At 50.2% G+C, this 21,361-nt stretch overlaps 1 protein-coding gene across 1 annotated transcript in view; it reads right to left on the reverse strand.

Moving 5' to 3' along the window:
- Positions 1 to 16,163, reverse strand: part of LMOD1 (leiomodin 1) — a 40,941-nt gene extending 24,778 nt beyond the window's left edge. The window contains exon 1 of the mRNA XM_044267595.1: positions 15,728 to 16,163. Within this exon, the coding sequence (XP_044123530.1) occupies positions 15,728 to 15,988 (261 nt within the window). The 5' untranslated portion in view covers positions 15,989 to 16,163. The remainder of the gene's footprint in view (positions 1 to 15,727) is intronic.
- Positions 16,164 to 21,361: the final 5,198 nt, after the last annotated feature.

Here is a 21,361-nt window from a genome sequence, read left to right on the forward strand (position 1 = left end):
AGGAAACATACTTTATGTGCCTGTGTGTAAGTGTATACCGTGACCTCAGCCACAAAAGGAAAAGTACACAGAGATGCATACACCCCCCAAACAGCCAGTGTCTACTATGAAACAATTAATGAAACAGAATTATTGGTTATTTTTTCCCTATGTTTTGTATATTGTCTATAATGAGCCTGATTACATTATACAGGTACCCCTCCCTTCACGAAAGGGGGCATTGGCGCCACTTTGTTTTCACAGGACCGACGGGACGACTGTTTTCACTAAAAGAAATCTGAAGTGGATTTCTGCTTCTACAAAAAAAAAAATGGGGAAAAGCAAAAATAGCGCTCAGTGTTGGTTTTGTGGGAGCCCTCACAGAAGCAATGCGCACACCGAGTGGCAGCAAGAGGAGGGGCCCCCTGCACTCCCTGAAGCTCCTTCCCTCACCCCAACTACACTCAGCCCCTCAGCGTCCAGCCACCAGAGCCCTGAACGGTGTCTGTAAGCATCGGCGCTTTATCCCCTTTTATTCTGTGTATTCAATAGCACAGATGTGTCCTGGGGTATCAGAAAAGCCTAAGAGAGGTTATTTTGGGGGTCTGGGAATACTCAAAAAATTGCCCATATAAATTCGTTGTCAGTGCTTCTTTGTTTTATGCCATTTCTGCTTGCCAAAGGTTTCATAGGAAAGCCCTGCTTTCTGATTGTGGGGGAAACCCATAAGCATAAGTTATTTTTTGAAGAAAGTCATCTAGAAATAGCAACCCTATGTTTACACACCGCCCCCTACTCCCGCCTTTAAGGCCAGGACTGCAGACTGGAGGGGAAAATCTCCTTGACCACTGGAGTCTTCAGTACTCTGAGGTCATTACTAAACATCTTGGTGATTTCGAGTACAGTATATTTTTCAGGCCGGGAAGGACCAGAGATAGAGACACTCTGGTTATCTAAGGGGCAAGTGCGAGAGATGCTACTGTTGAAGGTGAGATGACCCAGCTTGGGGAACTGGGTAGAAGCAAGTGGGCTCAATGTCATCCTTTGTCACCTGGGATTCCAGGAGAAAAATTAAGTCCTTAATGTCTGAAGGTTCCATTGCATGTAGTGACTTCATCTTTTTCCCATATATCTAGAATGCGACCTGCTATTTAGCATCTTTGGGAGAATTGAGGAAATAATCGCTCCATTAATTTTCTGTAGGGTCTAATTCTCTTGCAAAACCCTGGCTGAGAGGGCACCTGGGTGGCTCAGTGGGTTAAGCTTCTACCTTCGGCTCAAGTCATGATCCCAGGGTCCTGGGATTGAGTTCCGCATCTGGCTCTCTGCTCGGCAGGGAGCCTGCTTCCTCCTCAACTTTTTCTGCCTGCCTCTCTGCCTACTTATGATCTCTCTCTGTCAAATAAATCAACAAATTCTTTTTAAAAAATAAATTAATTAAAAACAAAAACAAACCCTGGCTGAGAAAAGCCGATTGTTTGTCTACAAGGACCCAGTCCCAGTTCCGTTCCACCTCTGGTCCAGCCTCGCAGTTCTGGCTTCAGTAGGGGAAGGCTGCGTCTACATGGCCACGGAACTAATATATCCAGGGTCATCATACCCACATATCCAAACATTGGGCCTCCCAAAAGGGCAGGCTCTATGAATCCCAAGACATGTGTGGGATCCAAAGAGATTATCTGCTTATAGCAAGTTCTCTAGAGAAGCCGTATTACCTTTTTCTAGATCTAGAGGCAAAGAGGTTGAACTTCTCCAGATAGTCTAGGGAAGCACTCACATAATGGGAGCTGCCAGCCTAGGATAGCTATACACAGACCAAGTCTTACTGTCCTCTGTAGGATATATCTGTGGCCCCGGAGATCATGGGCAAACTTGATTGGGTCAAGCTAAAAATGTCAGCCTATAATCTCAGATCCCTAGAGAGCTGGGAATGAGAAGAGCAAGGAAGGGGAAAAAAAAATGGAAAAAGTTAAAAATGAGTCCTTGAGACTCATTCTGTCCAGAACACACTAAAAGGAAAATATGGCAATGACCCATCCCAACAGCTCAGATTCCAGAGTGTAAACTTTTGGACTGATTTAATTGCTTGTTTACAGAAACTGGGAAAAAAGAATCCCTGCCAAATTGCTCTTCATTTGATGATTTGGACATAAAAACCATATTTTCTTTTTATTATTACTATTTTTTTTTTAAAGTAAGCTCTACACCCAACATGGGGCTTAAACTCCTGACCCAAAATTGAGAGTTGTATGTTCTACCAACCACGCCAGCCAGGCACCCCCAACACCGTATTTTCAAATTGTCTCAGATGAATGATGAATTCCTAGATGAATTCCTAACTCCTGCAGATTCAATCAAGTGTGACAAGAATGGAATTTGCAAAACATTTGTCCCTCGTTCGCGCAGCCAGGCATGGTGCTCACTGCTGGGGACATAGAGATGAGTAAGAGTCAGGCCTTGCTCTTAAGAAGTCAGGGGAAAGGGGCGCCTGGGTGGCTCAGTGGGTTAAGCCTCTGCCTTTGGCTCAGGTCATGATCCCAGGGTCCTGGGATCGAGCCCCGCATCGGGCTCTCTGGTCAGCAGGGAGCCTGTTTCCTCCTCTCTCTCTGCCTGCCTCTCTGTCTACTTGTGATCTCTGTCTGTCAAATAAACAAATAAAATCTTAAAAAAAAAAAAAGGCAGAGAAACAGACAAGTGCTGAAACAAAGGTGTTAGGTATGTGTGTGTTGCCTAAAGTGGCAGGAACTGCACACAGAGGGTGCTTTGTGACCGCAGGGGTGGAGCACACAGCCCAGGCTGGAGGGAGAGGGGGAAGTAGAAAGCTGTCACTTGAGCAGAGCTGTGAAAGAATCCAGGTTAGCAGGCCCAGGGTGGGGCCAGCATCCCAGTGAGAGGCGACGGCTGGTGCAAAGGCACAGAGGAAGCAAGACAAAGCGTGGCACCGTTGGAGAGAACCCGTGGTCAAGTGTAACTGTAGCGAAGGGTAAAAGTCAAGGAGAAGAATATTAGTAGCTACAGAGATAGAGAGGCGTTGGGCTGCCAGGGGCCTCCTAAGCCACACCAAGGCGTGTGAATTTGATCATGGAAGCTATGTTGAGCAACTGAAGGCTTTTACGCAGGAGAGTGTCAAGATCATGATTCTATTTTATAATCAGACACTGTCAGCTGCAGGGAGGATGGATTGCAATGGGGGGAGAAGAGAGACAGGGAGCTCCCTTGGGAGGTCAAGCCATTCTTACGGCTGATAAGTGATATGGGGGAAAGCAGAAGTGCCACAGAGAGGAGGACCGGAGGCGAGGGAGGTGGCCCAGGTAGAAGCAATAGGGTTCCATCACTGGGAGAGTTTGAGAACACTGAGAAGCCCCAGAGTTCTGACCTAGGTGTGCCTAGGTCCACCTAGTTCTACCCCACTGTAGAGTGCAGGAAGAAAGGCAGGCTGCGAGGTGGGGTGAGGTGACTATGATTAATTTATTTTTAGACTAGTTGAATCTGAGACATTTGAGGAGTCCAAGAAGCAAGTGAATGATCTAGAACTCAAAATAGAGATCTAGGCCAGAGATCGAGACAGAGCACCTGGGTGGTAGCTGACCTCGTGGGGTTGGCTGAGGGTACCCACGGAGACGGCCTCAGGAGGGCAGGGCCCTGAAAACAACAGCGAGGCGTTTGAAGGAAAGGCTGCTCTCAGAGGAGACAAGGAGGGAACAGCTAGAGAGAGAAAAAGGAAGCCAGGTGTGCGAGCATGGTGTGTCTTGGCCCCATGGGAAGTATTTTGAGAAGGAGAGAATAGTGGAATACCACAGAGTAAACAAACAGGGTAAGGACTAAGAAAGCATCCCCTGGGTGAGCAACAAGGAGGCCCGTGGAGACCTTACCAGGACTGAGGTCAGCGCAGAGGCGGGGCGTGTGAGAGTGAGTGTAGATACGATTTCTTACAGCTTGGCTGTGAAAGAAAGGAGAGAAGAGCCAGGGAACTGGAGAGAAAGAGCCAGTGGGAAGGAATGTTGGAGGGGAGCGACACACAGAGAGAGAGAGAGGTTGAGAGAAAACAGGTGAAGGAGCAAAGGTCCCTGTGGAGACAGGAGAGAAAAGTGGGTGGGGGGCACTAGGCTGGGGCAGGAGGAGGGACATCTTTCCATGAGATGAGAGAGAAGGGCTCCCCACTGAGCAGGGAGCAGGTGTGGGGCCCTATCCCGGGACCCAGGGATCATGACCTGAGCTGAAGTCAGATGCTTCACCCACTGAGGCACCCAGGGACCCCAAAATGCAAATCTTAATAGTAGGGTTCGAGAAGACAGCAGGCAGGATGTGGCCAAAGGACTCGACAACACTCCAGTTGCTCTCAAAGATGGACGCCGTTAGAAAAGATGATGGTGGCTCCCACTTTATTAAGTGCCTACTGTTTGCAAATCACTGTCATTCACTTCTCCGAACTTTCTTGCTCTTCAGAGGAGGTAGCATCATTGTTATTTACAGGTGAGGAGATTAAAAGTTCACTGGGCATTTTTTCTCTGACCCAGCAATTCTACTCCCAGGTATATACCCAGCACAAATGAAGTCATAAGTGCCCCCCAAAAGATGTACAAGAATGTTCACAGGAACATTGTTTGTAATAGTTCCAAAACCGTAAAACAACCAAAATGTCCATTAACAGTGAAATGAATACACAGATGATGCACGTCCATACAATGAAACACACATGAAAATACTCTACAGCAGTGAGAACGGGGGAAAAAGGCTGCAGACAACGCAATGTCACTAACATAAAGCTCCTTGAAAGAAGCAGAATACGGGTGCGTGGGTGGCTCAGCGGGGTAAGCATTTGCCTTTGGCTTGCGTTATGATCTCAGGGTCCTCAGATCGAGACCCGCATCGGGCTCTCTGCTCGGCAGGGAGCCTGCTTCCCCCTCCCCAGATGCCTGCCTTTCTGCCTGCTTGTGATCTATCTCTCTCTGTCAAATAAATAAATAAAATCTTAAAAAAAAAAAAGAAAAGAAAAAAGAAGCAGAATACGGGGGAACCTGGGTGGTTCAGTCGGTTGTCTGCCTTCAGCTCAGTTCATGATCTCAGGGTGCTGGGATCAAGTCCCACATGGGGCTCTCTGCTCAGCGGGGAGCGTGCTTCTCCCTCTCCCTCTGCCTGCCACTCCCCCCACTCATGCTCTCTCTCTGTCAAATAAATAAAATCTTATTTTTCTTAAAAAAAGCAGAATACAAAAGAACACCTACTGTATGACTATAAATGTGTATGGATGTTATATATGTAATGTAAATATATATATGTGTGTGTGTGTGTGTATACATATATATACATATAAAATTAAAAACCGGCAAGACTAACCTATGAGATCGGAGAGTCAGGATAGAGGTTCCTATGGCAGGGAGGAAGGGGGTAGAGCCAGAGAGGAAGCGAAGGGTGGGTGGGGGTCCTGCAGGGCCCGCAATGTTCTCCTTCTTATTGCCTTTGTGAGAATTCATGACACTCTACATTTGTGTTTTGGATACTTTTCTATATGTGTTTTATATTTCGATAAAAACAAAGTGTTAGAAAAAAATCTGCTATTGTCAAACATAAAATGAGACACAGAAAAGGCATTAAAGAATACAAAGAAAAGAAAGTAAAGCTTAGACACGTTCAGTTCCTGTCTGAGGCCACATAGCTAGGAGACAGTCAAGCCGGGAGTGAGCCCCAGACCCTCCCCACCCCCCCAGCTTGCCTTGTAAACCCAAGGCTGTCAGCTGTGTGCTGGGAAGGGACCTGTGTGCTCCTTCCTTCTCCTTGGGCACGGGTGGCCTTGGGGATAGAAGATGGAGGCATTGGAGGTGAAAATCTGTTGGATTTTCAGGCGGCTCTGGAGCTGGCTGCTGTCTGTTGACTGGTCACGTGCCAGATGTCAGCTCTGGAAGCCTTTCGGTGTTTTCTCTACCCCACCCAGGGAGCACTGAGCATTTTTCTTGTGACCTGACGTTTCACCTCTGACTACTGTCACGGCCTCGTCAGTTTCTCCCCGCTTCAGTCCAGCCTGTGTCCAGCCGCCAGGGGGTCCCTCCCAGAGCAGCACCTTGCCTGTGTCCCCACAGAGCAGACCAACCTCATCATTCCCTGACCACTTAGCACCCTGCGTCCCTCCTTGCCGGTCTCGGCTGCCTTCCCTCCCCACAGAAAAGGTGACTGCCTGCTGCCAAGGCCAACCCCTCCATTCCAGTGCATTCCATCCCTTTTCCAGCACCATCGAGGGTCCCCACTCTACTGAACCAACCCCCCTAACATATAAACCTGCTATTGTATTCCGTCTTAAAAAGAAAAAAAATCCCCCTTTAACTCCACATTTACTTCCCACGGCCACCCTACTTCCCTGTTTCCCATTAGAACAAATCGAAGAGACTGGTCTATATTCTTTATCTCTAGTCCTCACTGACCATTGTCCCTCTCGAGCCCATGCTTCGCTGCAGTGACCCCCATCTTGTCGAGGTCTCAGCGGCTTCCATCTTTCCAGTTACAACAGTCGGTTCTCTGTTCTCATCTTATTAGACCTCATGGCAAGAACGGACAGAGTAGAGGCTCCTCCTAGAAGCCCCCTGCCCACTTGCTTTTGTGAAGCCACTCTGAGCTCCCGCCCACCTCTCTCCTTCCTTCATGGGCCCCTTCTCCACTTCCAGTGCCTAAATGTTGGGGTAACGGAGGGCATGGTCCTTGGCCCTCGGCTCTTCATCCACACGTCCTCCCCACGTGACCTTTTCCACGCTCGTGGTTTATAGTGTCATCTAGACGCTAATGGCCCCCAGATGGAGACTTCAGCTCCACGGCGCCACTGAGCTCCAGACTGGTACGTGTTCAGCCAACCCAATGCTTGCTCTTTGACGTCTTCCAAGCGCCACGAACTTAACTCATTCAGATCAGAGTTCTTGATCTCCCCCAAACCACTCTTCTTTCATTGTTTCCTACCTCAGTAAATGGCATCAAACCTAGCTCAGAGCTCAGGCAGGCCTGGGCCCCCGACCCCTATCTTTTCCCCAGTGAGTTCTGTGCTACCTTTGAGGTGTTTCCTGAATCTGACCACTTCTCCTCCAGCCATCCTCGGCCTCTTGCCTGAGCTACTGCATACCTTTCTAGCGGGGCTTTCTTCTCTCCCAGGCTTGCCTTCCTACCGTCCATCTGAAAGCTGGCAGAGTGACAGATCCTTTTAAAAACATAGATCAGGGGCGCCTGGGTGGCTCAGTGGGTTAAAGCCTCAGCCTTCGGCTCAGGTCATGATCCCAGCGTCCTGGGATCGAGCCTCACATTGGGCTCTCTGCTCAGCAGGGAGCCTGCCTCCTCCTCCTCTCTCTTTCTGCCTGCCTCTCTGCCTACTTGTGGTCTGTCTGTCAAATAAATAAAAACCTTTAAAAACAAAAACAAAAACCTAGATCAGGGGGTGCCTGAATGGCTCAGTGGGTTGGGCCTCTGCCTTCAGCTCAGGTCATGGTCTCAGGGTCCTGGAATTGAGCCCCGCATCGGGCTCTCTGCTCAGCAGGAGGTCTGCTACCCTTCCTCTCTCTCTCTGCCTGCCTCTCTGCCTACTTGTGATCTCTGTCTGTCAAATAAATAAATTAAATCTTTAACAAAACAAAACAAAAAAAACCTAGATCAGATCACATCTCTCCCTTGCTCCAAACACTCCAATGATGTCTCACCACCCTTGGAATAAAAATCCAAAAATCCCTCTGCTGAGCTGTAAGGTCCTGCATTATGTGAATCCTCCTGACTTTTGGGCCTCTATCTCCTTCAAGCCCCTGACCCCACCACTTGCTCGCCCTAGTCCAGTTACACTGGCCTGGCTTTTCCTTGGACATACTAAACCTCCTCCCCTACCCAAGTCTTTCTAGGTGCCGTTCCCTCCACTTGGAAAGCTTTCTCCAGACCTTCCCGTTGGCTGACTCCTTGGGTCCTTTGCAGGCTCTGAGCCTGAGTCACGTCTTAGGCGGTATCTTCCCTGACCACTTTATAGGAAATCATCACAGACCCTTTCCTGAAAGTGCATTCTTCTCCTTTACGTGTATGTGCCATGTATATGTTCTATGGAATGTGCATATGTTCTATGGGATCTGTATATTGAAGAACGTGTATTCTCTGTCTCACCCATTAGAAGCACCCCAAGAGCAGGGACCTGGTCTGTCTGACTCCGTACTCTATGCCAGCCTTCAGTAGCACCTAATATAACAGAAACTTCCTAAGTAGCTGGAGAATTAATGATTTAGTGGAGTCGTGAGTCGTCCTCCCTCCTGGTAGATACAGAACAGAATTCTTAAATCCTGCCTCGGAAAAGGGTGCTGAGTCCTGGAAAGGGTGGAAGGAAGAGCAGTGAAGGCAGGAGAGGAAACTCAAGTTCAGGGTTTAGCCCTCACTACCAAGTTTCCAACCCAGCACTCTGCTCCCAGCTTTACGAATGTTATTTTGCTTTTTTTAAAAAAAAAGATTTTATTTATTTATTTATTTGACAGACAGAGATCACAAGTAGGCAGAGAGGCGGGCAGAGAGAAAGAGGGGTAAGCAGGCTTCCCGCTGAGCAGAGAGCCTGATACGGGTTCGATCCCAGGACCCTGGAATCACGACCTGAGCCGAAGGCTGAGGCTTTAACCCACTGAGCCACCCAGGTGCCCTCCTGTTATTTTGCTTTAAGCCTCACAACTATCCTATGACACGGTGTTGTTTCCATTTTAAAGATGGGGAAACTCAGGCTCAGAGAGGTAAAGTAATTTGTTTGGGCCACACAGCCGGCCGCCAGCGGAGAGGACCTGCTTCCAGGTCTAGCCAGACTCTGAAGACGCTAAGCTCAACGCGAATTCAATATATTCTATACCCAGGGCTTCACGGAAGTTCTGCCCCCAGGATGTTCCACCTGGGGAGGGGGTTCCCCCACAGTCCTACATGGGTGGGGAGGAGGGAGGCTGCTGACCTGATCTGGAAGTCAGGGCTGAGGATGTGATCGCCCCGTGGGTCCTTCCCTTGAGGGAAGGCAGGTGAGGGGGTAGGGGTATGTGGGAGCAGCCCCACCTTATCCTCTCCTAAGCAGCACCCTGCCAAGCCCACTGGTCGTTTCAACAGCAGACCCCAGACACAAGCGAAGCCAAACTGTTCCAAAACAGCCTACATTTTTCTGAGCTCCCGGATGTTGCAGACAAGAATTCACTAGTCCCCAGCCCTCCCCGCCAGTGCCCATTTACCCTGCCTCTGCCCTGTTTCCAACCCAGCCACCCAGTGCGGGCCCTTGAGCCTGGGGCATAAAATAAATTAGGCTCAAAGACATGGAGAGAAGGGGGCCAGGCAGGAAGTCATTAAGTAAGCTTGCCTTTTTCCTTAAGCTAGCTCCTTGCCTCTCTGCCTCCACACGTTCTCCCTTTCTGCCCTTCCCTCCCTCCTGCTGACAGATTGTCTTTTAATGTCATGAAAGAGTAACAAAACAAAGGTTGATTTGGCACACACCGGTATAAAGTCTGAGGAATTTAGGGGAGGAGAAGTCGCTCACCGGCTCACCCACGATAACCCTTCCAGACTGATGCCATCCTCCCTCTTGACAGTAAAGCAATGGGCCTCCACCAGCTATATGTTAATGAAATAGCGTTAATAACACCTCTGAGTCTAGAAGGTACTCAGGAAAGTTGAGGCTCTTCCTCAGGTCATGAGTGATGGTGGGGGTGTGGGGGGCGGAAGCAGAACCACACCTGGTCCCGTCTGGTTCCAAACCTCCATCGGCTTTCTATTCCCCACCCTGCCCTGGGCTAAGGGGGCCCTTTAGGGGAAATGAGTCTCTGAAACCCCTTCTTTCCTTGCTGGTTATGCCAAAACAGATCCAATAAACAAGAAAGCACAGCCTGATCTGGAAAGGACTGTGTTGTACGGTCCAGGATATTCTTGTTTATCCAACTTGGCAGAGAGAGGAATATCAACTTCTCCTCCCCCGCCCCCCAGTCATTGTGCTTTGTTGCAGTGACTGCAGTGTGTGTGTGTGTGTGTGTGTGTGTGTGTATGTGTGTAGACTTCAGGCGGTGGACTGGATCTCCAAGGACAGCGCCCTTGACCCCTCTGTCTTCTATAGGTCTCCCAGTGCACTTCACCTAGGCTTTGCGTGCCATGAGCCAGCTCTAGTAGGCTGACATGGTCCCCTACAGGTACTCCAGAGTCTCTTGGGGGAGAAAGAGAGGCCAAGGGAGGGTAGCCAGGTTACATGAGGATTTTGTCTCCACTCCGGGTGTCTGCTCACATCTGCCTCTTCCTGCCTCGATGTGGGGACCCAAAGACCCCAGCCTATCGGATGCCCTTGGTCAGTGGGGCTCGACCCCCTCCCCGGACCATCTGCATCTCTCCGCTCATGTTTCATGTTTGCACCTCCTCCCCGGTCCTGTCTGGCCTGCCTCCCTCCTGCCACGTGTCCTATTCTCCCACGCTCTTCTCCCTGTGGTCCTGCTCAGAAAAGGTGAGCAACAGGGGTCGGGGGACTGTGTGTGGACCAGCTGCTGGGGCTTTACAGCTTAAAATTCATCAATCAGAGAGTCGATACATGAAGAAGAAAATATATCAACTATGGGTAGGAGCAACAATGAAAACAAACACCTGGGGATCCCACCACCCTGTCTAAGAAATTGAGTAACTACTCTTTCAAACTGGAGGGAGACACTTTTCAGACTCCAGGGAGAGAGATTTAAATGTGTCTAACCCTCCCTGGGTGCCTGCGGTCGCCTCCCCAGGTCCACAGGCCCCCATCACCTCTTCTGCCCTCTCCACCCCAGGGCTATTTTGGGTGTGTACCAGTCGGGGTTAATCTCCTTAATCGTTGAGCCGTGCCGCCCAGGCCACTCTTGATAGGGCTCAGCCCTCTGCAAAGGGCAATCTGAGGGTTGTGCTGCCGGCCTCGGGCCTTCCTGGTGTCCCCATCCTTATAGAGAAGCTGTGGACGCTGGGCCATGAACTGGGCCTGGTAGGGGAGGGGAACCGCTAAGCCGTGTGAGCCAGAAACCAGCAGGGAAGGTCGGAAGGCTGGGTGACTGGCTAGTGGGGTACTTCTGGTTAGCTTCTCAAGGAAGAACCTGAAAGAGCTTCCTCCACCCCCCAGGTCAGCTGCCTCTGCTCCTGGCTGGGTACAGGTGCTAATCCCCATTCCCTGGTAACGCCAGGGAGAAGGACAGGGGAGGCAGGCTGCAGATTTTCTTTCCCACTTGGGAAGGAAAGAGAACATATGAGTTGACCTGCTGGGATCAGGTTCCTGAAACTTGAGCCAAGCACACGGGTTTCCCTGAGCTCTTGGCCACACACCTGCCCAGGGGTTTTGTCTTCCACCTGGACAGAAGGAGAGCCCCCCAGAAGGACTAGGGGAGAACGCACAGGCTGAGAGGTCTGTCCTTTTAAAGGGAGGGAAGCAAGCCAGGGGTCAGCTCTGCCAAGCCGCACCTCCTACTCCTAACATTCATTCAATAAACAGAGGTTAAGGGCCCACCTCTATGCCAGGCCCAGTGTTAGCCCTTGTCCACCAGAATCACAGAAGCCGGTGAGGAAGAGAGATAAGAAAACAGGATGGCTTTGGTCCACAGCGGCCCAGAGTTCTCAGATCAGACATGACGCCGACACTTGCCTGCCTGGCAGTCAGGGAAGACTCCCTGGAGGAAGTGGTGCCTGAGACCCGAAGGAGGCACAGGGGTGGGGTAGAGAGAAGAATATTGATGAAGCAGGGGGTAAACCAACCCAGGACAGCCCTGGAGTATTCTATCCACTGCAGGAGAGGCCTGCCTGAGACGCCACCTGAGAAGACACCCACCCAGCAGTATAGCCAGAGTATGAATCTTGGGCCTCCTCTTCCCCTGGAGAAACCAAAACTTAAGACCCAAACTGGGCCAGGCTTCCACTCTCAGTGTCTGTCTGAAAAAAACAAACCAACCTTTTGTTACGGAAAATGTCCAGCATATGAAAGTAGAGAGAGCTGTTTAACAGGCGGGCATGTGGACGCGTCACCCAGCATCCGACGTTATCAACTGATGGACAACACCAGTTCACCCCACCCCTTCCCACTCCCCTTGCCCACATTACTTTAAAGCAAATGCCCTAATCCTATCAGTTTTTCCTATAAATATTTCAGGATTTGTGTCTTTAAAAGGCAAAGATCCTTTAAAAAGGGTATCCATGGGGGTGCCTAGGTGGCTCAGTGGGTTAAGACTCTGCCTTCGGCTCAGGTCATGATCTCAGGGTCCTGGGATCGAGCCCCACATCAGGCTCTCTGTTCAGCGGGAAGCTTGCTTCCCGCCCCCCCTGCCTGCCTCTCTGCCTACTTGTGATCTATCTGTCAAATAAATAAATAAATAAATCTTAAAAAAAATAAAATAAGAATAAAAAATAAAAAGTACATCCATAATACCATTATCCCACCTAAAAGGAATTAACAAAAATTCCTAATGCCATCCAGGATTTACTTCCCTAACCCACACTCAGTTCTAACACTTTGAATCCGGAGGCCACACTTGGTTTTACTGTTTATGTTCCCAGTCCTGGGGGCAGGGATGAGCATTCAGCCAGACAAGACCAGTGTGATAGCCCTGGGCTCCCACAACAACATATGAATTGGTAGTCTAAGCCCTGTCACACCACTGTGGGGTTCTGTATGTGTGTGTTTTGTGATCCTAATTAGATGATAAATTCCTCAGAACAGGGACTGGCATGATTGCTCTTTTTTGTACCCGGGTGAGGCAGAGAGAAGGAAGCACTGCTGGGTACTTGTTGCTGTATGAACTTAGGGCCGTTACTCAGCTTCTCTGAGCCTCAATTTTCTGATCTGTATCATGAGGACGAACATACCTATCTCCCAAGAAGTGCGAGGCTTAAATAAAGGAAAAGGTGAAGATGTTCGCCTGTTGAAGATTCTCAGTAAGTAAATGCTCACTTTGATGCACTTCCTAGAGGCAAGTTACTCTGTTTTGACTAACTTCCAGTCAGTTCCTCACGGGAGCAAAGGCCACTAGCAGGAAGACCTACAGCCAGTCCAGCAGCCTGGAGCCCAACCGGGAGCCGCTCTGTGTCTACGCTGTCCAAGGCCCCCCAGCCCGAGCACCCACCCGGGACTTGCTTGTTTATTGCTTACTTTGGCCCCTAGCTAAGCAGTCGGGCTTGGCTTTAACGGAAGGGAGGAGCTAGGCAGGGGTAGACATCAGTGAATTAATAATTGCATAGCTGTCATTTATCACACACTTATTATATGCCAAGCCCTGTGCTAAGTGCTTTCCACTATTGTCCTCTTGGTTCTTACAACAATCCTGCAGGCTGGATACTGTGTAGCTGAGGGGAGGGCAGCAGACTGGATAACATGTAAGTTACTTAGTTATGCTCTTAGGAAGAGAGGTTGGTACTCAAACCAGGCTTTTCTGGCACCTAAATCCAAGTTCTTAAGCCCGCACTTACTAGCTTGCTAATGGTGCTGAAGAAGTCACTTGGTTGGGTTCATTGCCATTCATCCCAACTTACAGAGATGACTCCTGCTCATGGCTCGTGATGCACCCACAACTCCACTCGGCCACTCTGGCGACACATGCCTTTGGACTGGATGAGGAAGAATGGGGACAGCCTCTCCCTCCAAGGGAAAAATGGCCCCGAAGCCATCTTCTCATACTGAAGATACATACACATACACACACCACCCTCCATTCCTTGACTCAGACTCTGTTGGCAGAAACAAAGTTACCACTGGCAGGGGTGAGGGAAGTGGGGCTGGGGAGGTGAGGTTCGCCAGGCTTTCAGCAAATTGCATTTGCAAAAAGAAAAAAGCCTTTTGCAAATACAATTTCCAGGAGTCCCAGAGCCCCTCACACTCTCCATAGCCTAAGCATCCTGCTTTCGGATTAAGAATGTTCTGCAATGGGGCGCCTGGGTGGCTCAGTGGGTTAAAACCTCTGCCTTGGGCTTGGGTCGTGATCCCAGGGTCCTGGGATCTGGCTCTCTGCTTAGCGGGGAGCCTGCTTCCTCCTCTCTCCCTCTGCCTCTCTGCCTACTTGTGATCTCTGTCAAATAAATAAATAAAATCTAAAAAAAAAAAAAAAAAAAAAAGAATGTTCTGCATTTGACTTTAGCCTCAGGAGTTTCTTTCTATATACCAGAAGCCACTGGGCACAGAGTCTGGGGACTAGAAGGGAGGGAAGAGGAGGGTTGGGCTTCAGAGTGGAAGTCAGGGGTCCAAGTGGGAGATTTACAGAGAGGCCAAAGCCTTGGGTGTGCTGCCTGGTTTTCCCTACATGTCCCGAGAGCTGTCTTGAAGTACCAGGCCCTCACAGGGAGTCCCCTATATCCTCTCATCCTTTCCATGAATGTTCTAGTATTTGTTCATCATTATCCGAGTGGCGGCATCAAAGACAATCCCCTTGTCCACAGGGTAATGAATTTCTGAGCCTCTGACTCCCCTCGCTCCTAGCTTCTTAGTGAAGCCTTAAACATGGGCCCAAGGTGGTAGGGACAGAGAGAGAGGTCCAGTTCCCCTATCTCATTTTCCCTCATCCCTCCCTCCCCCATCCCTACACTCAAGGAGCCAGGGCTCTGTCCGCAAACGTGCTCTGTGACTCGTGTCCGGCACAAACTCCTGCCCGGCCAGACATGTCACAGAAGCTCCGGGAGAGACTGTTGCCTTTCTCATTCCCTCTGGGAGAACGAACATATCATGTGAACCTCTGGGTCTTGGTTTCCATAGAAGTAAAACAAAGGACAAGAACTGAGAGTGAACTTTCTCATGCAAGAATCCACAAGGACAAGAGACGTAGCCAGTAAGAACCAGCTCACAGAGAGAAGACAGTTTTCCCACTAACCCCTCTCTACAGCGGATGAGGGGCTCTATGAGTCACACTCAGGTGGAGGCTAGTCTAGTTTGTCCCAAGAAAACTCACATACAAACACATGGCAAATAAAGAACTCCTCCAGGCCAAGCCGGGAAAACAAAAACAGGTTTTGCTAAAGCCCATCCTAGACATTGGCAGATGTTTCCAAAATGGCCCTCCTTGCCCTTGCCCTTCCACTGTCCCCTCCTCAAGGCACAACTCTGCTGGGAACTATCTTTATCCCCCGGCAAAGGGGACTTGCTGGCTTGTAAAAGGACTTACGACTAAAAGGAAGGGATGTTCCCTCAAGATGTTCCTTTAGGAAGTACAAACCCCAACTTTCCTGGGAGGGTAACTGAAGCCACCAGGTGAAGAGCATTTCCTACCTCACAGACCGCCGACCCTTGACCCCTGACTCCTGACCGTTGCTTTGGGAAGCTCACGTGCCCCTGAGCTTCCTCAAATCATCCATGTGCCACGAGTTGCCCATGAGGCCAGAGGGCTTGAAGACAAGCAGTTCTGCAAGCAGGCCTGACTTTCTTTTCTGGGGTGACTGCCAAGAGACAGCACGCATCATTCTAGCCCCTGCCTTCTCCCCCACAACGGGTAGAGTGAATGTGCAGGTGGACAAGGATGGAATCTACTTGACAATGAACGCTTCAAGGACGTTCTCCAGCTCCCAACCTACCAGCAGCTCTATCTGCCACTGCGGGATGCTGAGTTCTCCCAACAGAGCCAACTTGTGCTTTATAACAGAAATTAGGGGAAAGAGGTTCACGCTGCGCGCTCAGCAGATGATAATCGGTTCTGAAGCGTTCCATCTCTTGCCAACGAGACCGTTTCCTCGGAGGAGAGAAGCATCCTAGTCACGAGTGTGGGTCCCCCTGCCCTCCCCGCCCTCCCCCCTTCCCTCTCACGTATTGCTCACTCACGTCCATGGAGAGCTCCCTCTGAATAAGCTTCTTGGTCTCCTTTTCACAGAAGTTGAGCATGGCTTCCCGGTTGTACGTGCCCACGGACTGCTTATCGGTCTGGTTTCTCTGCCGCAGGCCCACGGGGATGCTCCCGTCGGGGTCCACCACGTCCAGCTCCTTCTCCAGCTCCTCCATCTCCTCGGGAGAGAGGGTGGACAGCAGGCTGTCGATGTCGGGGTCTTCACTCACCTGCCGGCGATACTTGGCTACCTTGGACATCTTGGCAAAGTGGGCTGTGGCTCTTGCGGGGTGTTGGGGGGAAGCTACGGGGGTCCTGGGGGCGGGGGGCCGTGAGGGGGAGGCACAAGCTGGTCTGGATGCGCAGAGTGGGCTTGGGAGCAGACCCCCAACTGATTGAGGACGTGGCTCTTCCGCCCTGCCCCGCAGTGCCACAGGTGCCCAAGCGTTAACTGCAAGCTCGCTGCGAAGCCCCGGGCTAGTGGACCCGGGCTGGTCTCGCCGGGGGCCAATAAGACTTGACAACTGCCCGGCCCTGAAAGGAGAAGCCAATCCCCACACAGGGGGCGGGTCCCGCCTCGCTGTCAGAGCCGTTTGAAACTTGAGGACATTCCAGGGAATCTTGGAGCTCTGTGTGACCAAATTTAGTACAGAGCATTTAGCCTTTTAAAGACAAGGGGGCCACGCAATGAGAAAAAGATACAAAAATGCAGAGGCTGGCAGAAACTGATCAGAGCCACAGGAGAGCCAGAAAAGCAGAGACGGGGCCATGGAGGGCGGGGGGGGGGGGTGGCGGGTCAGGAACAGGCCAGCCCCAGGCATGTCGGGCTCAAAGCACATATCTGACGTCTGCATCCCGGCTGGTTGTTGTCGTGATCCGTGCGTGGTCCACTGACTCCTTTCTACTGTATTTGGTAATGTGCTGGGGGGACTCCCGGCTGTTTCCAGCTACAGGAAAGATAGGTGATTCCAGATACCCCCAACTACCCGCCCACCCATTCTCTCTGCCCAGAAGAACCTGTGTGCCAAGCATCAGAGGCTTAGCCACTACTTGAGAGAGAGAGAAAGAGAGAGAGAGAGAGAGAGAGAGAGAGAGACAATAAATCTTCACTGTGTACCCAAACTGAAAACTGGTAGGCTGTTGGGGGTGGGGGGGGGTATGGCCCGCACAAGTCAAAGAACTCTTAAAGGACTGTCCATTTCTAGGAAGCGCCAAGGGTTTTGGGAAGAGGATTCAAACCTTCCTCCGCTCTCAGCTGCTGTTTCCTCTGCAGGGGCACCTGTAGACAGACCTCCTTCGGGAGGGCCCAGCAGGAGCCTGGGGGTTGCCCTCCACATGCAAATCCAAAGCACGATTGAGTGTGTCTTTAGGGAAATATAATTCTGGGCTGTTGGGAGGGATACTATTGCAGCAGGCCTGGCATGTTTCATAAAAGGGCTTTCCACTGCTCATCCATCATGCTGCCTGCACAAGTCACAGAGACACTCAATCTCCTGCTCCCCCCGCCTCCTGCCACCAAATCCCTTCTAGAAGCCCTGGTGTAACCCATCGGGGTAGATGCTTCGATCTTTCCTGGCCTCTTTCCATCCCAAGCCAGAAAGAGACAGTCACCTGATCAGCATTTGCTGAGTCCAGAAATCGTCTGGGTCAAAAACTTGGCCCTGCGTTTAGCGTCTACTAGTCCAGCTTTAGGTTAAGGCTGAGGTGGGGCCAGGACTGACGGGAGGGACTGGAGTGCAGAGGTGAGTCGGGTAGACCTGAGAGGCAAGGTGGAAGATGGGCTTAGAGAATCCTGGGGGTTGTCATTTTTAAAAGGCAGTCATCATTCTGTCGGTGAGTCGGGAAGCATGTATTTATGGAGTGCTGACTATGTGTCTGACTATGTGTCTACCAGGCACTATAGGATGAGAGATACAAAAATAACTACAACCTGCTTATTCTTTTTAAAAATGTATATGTTGGGGGCAAAACCTAATGATACTATAAGGCAAAGTAAAACAAGACAGGTGGAAGCAATTGTGAAAAGTCCAGCAGAAGACACAATAATTTTGTAGGAAGCAGTCAGGGTGAGCAGCCCAGAGGGTATAACAGAGGGCTTGAGCTAGCCTGAGGTGGGCTTTAGTTTCATCTGTTGGGTGGAAAGGATGCTTCCCGCACTGACAGCAAAGCCTCTAGCCCAACCCCACGCCTACTCCGGCGCCGCCTTGGGTCACTCAGTCTCTACTCTCGCTCTTGCCTCGAAGGAGATTTCTGGAAGAGGCATTATGTCCAGGAATCTCTGGCTCTGGAGCCACTATGACCAACCTTGAGCCCCCAGTCCGCCAAAAGCAGCTCTCTCTCCGGCCTCCAAGGACTTTTCCTTCTTAGGCTTTTTACCAATGATGCCCAGTCCTCCAGGCCAAAGGGCAGCCTTTGTACTACCTGGTCTCAATGGCCTTCTCTCCGGGTCCAGTGGTCTCTGCTTAAGGAACGCACTCTGAGAATAAATCCACAGCTTCCAAACTTCAAGGCAGGACTTGTGGCCTCCTAACCAATGTTTCTACCCACAAACCACTGTGTCTTCTCTGCCTTGGGTCCTGTCATTCCAAGTAGCCGGCTCTTCTGATATGACTCAGTCTAAAACTTTTCACTACCTAAGGCCCCAGAGACTGTGGGCTCACAGACTCTGAAAGTCTTCCCTTGAAAGTCATCACAGTGGGGGCCGGAAGAGTCAGGAACACAGAGCCCATGAGCACAGTCTCCTCCAGCCCCTGCAATGAGGGACCACTGGCCCCCGACTCTGTAGGGGCATTAATTATCCAAGTTCAGAATCCACTTTCACTTGAAACACACATCTTGAGTGTCAGGGGATTCTCCGGTCCCAGAGAAAAACAAGTACTACTGTGCTAGAATAAAAGGGAAAGAAAGGAAGAAAGAGAGACCTCCGGTCTCATAACCAAATACATGGTGGCGGGAGCAGTGGGCATAGGGAACCGCAACCGATTTAACTGACGCTTAGGGGTGGCTCTCACTTAGGCTGGATGAGCAGGAAAGGCACATTTTCAGGAAGCTAGGGTGACAGGATAGGATAGCAGATAAGATCACAGGCTCTGGAGTCAAATGATGTGGCCTCAAATCTGAGATGTGTGACCTTGAGTAAGTTATTTGTCCTCTCTGAGCCTTATGGGCCCCAAGCAGAATATGAGGACATTAGAAGTACCCACCCGAAGGGGAAAAAAAGTACCTGCTGCACAGGGTTATGGAATTATTAAATAAGGAGTCGTAAAATAAGATTAAATAGGATAATGTATGCTAAGTGCATCACAGCATCAGACCGACTATCAGACCTCAATATACTGTTTGTCCATATAGGATCACACTGGTTCTCTTCTTGTGGGGGGGTGGGGGGGAAACTGGAAGTTTCTTGAGAGCAGCAGACTTTGTCTCTGGAAGCAAGCCACGGGCCTGGTCCAGTACTCCTGAGGTGAGTAGACATGGGTAGAGGGGCGCTCCAAGACAGCAGACTAATGTCCCCTCTGGAAGGAGAGCAAGGGGGTAGACACAACAGATTGCCTCCCGCACCCTCACCCTGACTAAAACCTCTCTGCCCACCAAACAGGTGCCAGGCACAGACTGGTTCCCCAGACCCAAGGTTCGTCTCTGGTGAGGGCCTCACTTGTCCATGCCAATGTGAGTGTCTCAGAGACTGGACCAGGCAGGACTGGGGGGATTGAAGCTGCATACATGCCTGTGACCTCTTGGTAGACAAAGCTCTTGAGGAATTTCACAGCCTCCAGCTCAACGGAGCTCAGCCTACATAGGTCTGGGACCCTTGAAGGTACTGAGTGGTTGGAAGGGGCAGATTCTGAAAATGGCCATTTCCCTTCCTCCATAGGTTAGGTCTGTGTAAAAAGAAGTATTCTTGCTTCTTTTACTCATTTGGGGTTTATTCTCTTGCTCACTCCCCACAGAAGCTATTTCAGGCCTCCTCCTTACCCTATGACCTCTCTGTATCCTTCTAGAATGAACTCCTTTAGCTATATTAATACAGGAGATAAAATTCTGTTTTCATTACCCTGGAAAGGAAACCAATCTGGTCCAAGGAGAGAAGGGAGACATCTCTGCCTTTACTATCCTGTAATTAAATCTGTTCCAGGGAAGGAAGTCCCTCTCTCTAGCTTCCCAAGGCCATTGGCTTCTTCTTCTTCCTCTTCCCCTTCCTCTTCCTCCCCCTGCCCTCCCGGTCCTCCTCCCTCCTCCTTCCCTTCCTCCTCCTCCTCCTCCTCCTTCCTCTTCTTCTTCTTCTTTTTAAAAAGATTTTATTTGTTTGTCAGAGAGAAAGAGAGAACACACAACCAGGGGAAGCGGCAGGCAGAGGGAGAAGAAGGCTCCCCACTGAGCAAGGAGCCTGCTGAACAAGGAGCCCGATGCAGGCTTCAATTACACGACCCTGGGATCACGACCTGAGCCAAAGGCAGACATTTAATTGACTGAGCCCATCCAAGGTCATTTGGCTTCCAGATACATTCTTGAGAAGAGAACTGGAAGGAAGTTATTTCTTCATGCTTAAATGCGTAGATACAGGAGAGATCCTCCTGACACAGCTGATTCTTCCAGTCTTACTTGTTGGTCATTCTCCATATCTTCTGCCCTAGAACTTTATCACTTGATATAGCTTTGCTCTCGCTACTTTAGTCTTTCTGTCCTGTAGGACCAGCAACCTATCCAGTGACAACACCATGTTCCTTCCTGCCCACACTTTTTTTTTTAAAAGATTTTATTTATTTATTTGACAGAGATCACAAGCAGGCAGAGAGACAAGCAGAGAGAGAGGGGGAAGCAAGTTCCCTGCTGAGCAGAGAGGCCGATGCGGGGCTCGATCCCAGGACCCCGAGATCCTGACCCAAGCCGAAGGCAGCAGCTTAACCCACTGAGCCACCCAGGCGCCCCCCTGCCCACACTTTTGTGCTATCATTCCCTCTACTTCAAATACATTTCTCCTCTCCACCAATCAGAATCTGACCACTCTTCAGACTGTGGCTTAAATGCGTTTATCACGCACATTTTGTGAAAACACTCAGGCCCCCAGGTCTCCCTCTCTCCTCTCAGGGCCTCTAGCACTTACCATGTTCTATGTCACACATTTTGGCAATTTTATAAAGTTGACCCAACTATTTCTCAAGGTTGCAGTTGTTCTCCCCAAGCACATTTTGAGGACCCTGACGGGGTAGCAACCGTACCAATATTTTTTGTACTCTTTCCACCCTAATCCTAAAACTAAGGACAATCCTGAGTACCCAGTAAGGGTCTTCTAATTGACTTGGGTTATACTCCCTCTAGGTCCTCTCTTGGTTCAGCATTACCTGTGCACCCTTGATATCTATCAAATGGTCATCTCTCGCCAATCTTAGGCCTTGTCGGTGACCCCTTCCCCAAGAATGGTGGAAGATGACCACCATTCCTTCCATTCACCTTCCAAGAGTGGAAGATGAATAAAAGCTAATTGGGGGGCGGGTGGCAGGGGTGGATAATCGCTTCAGAGTGCGGAAGAAGACACCAGTGCCATTGCCAGACTTGGTTACTTCATAGAGCTCAACCATCCAGGTGGTTTCCTGAGGATGATCTCCCTTTCTTTTTTTTTTTTTTTTTTTTTT

This window comes from Neovison vison, chromosome 10 (assembly GCF_020171115.1).
Source record: "Neovison vison isolate M4711 chromosome 10, ASM_NN_V1, whole genome shotgun sequence".
Taxonomy (NCBI): domain Eukaryota; kingdom Metazoa; phylum Chordata; class Mammalia; order Carnivora; family Mustelidae; genus Neogale; species Neogale vison.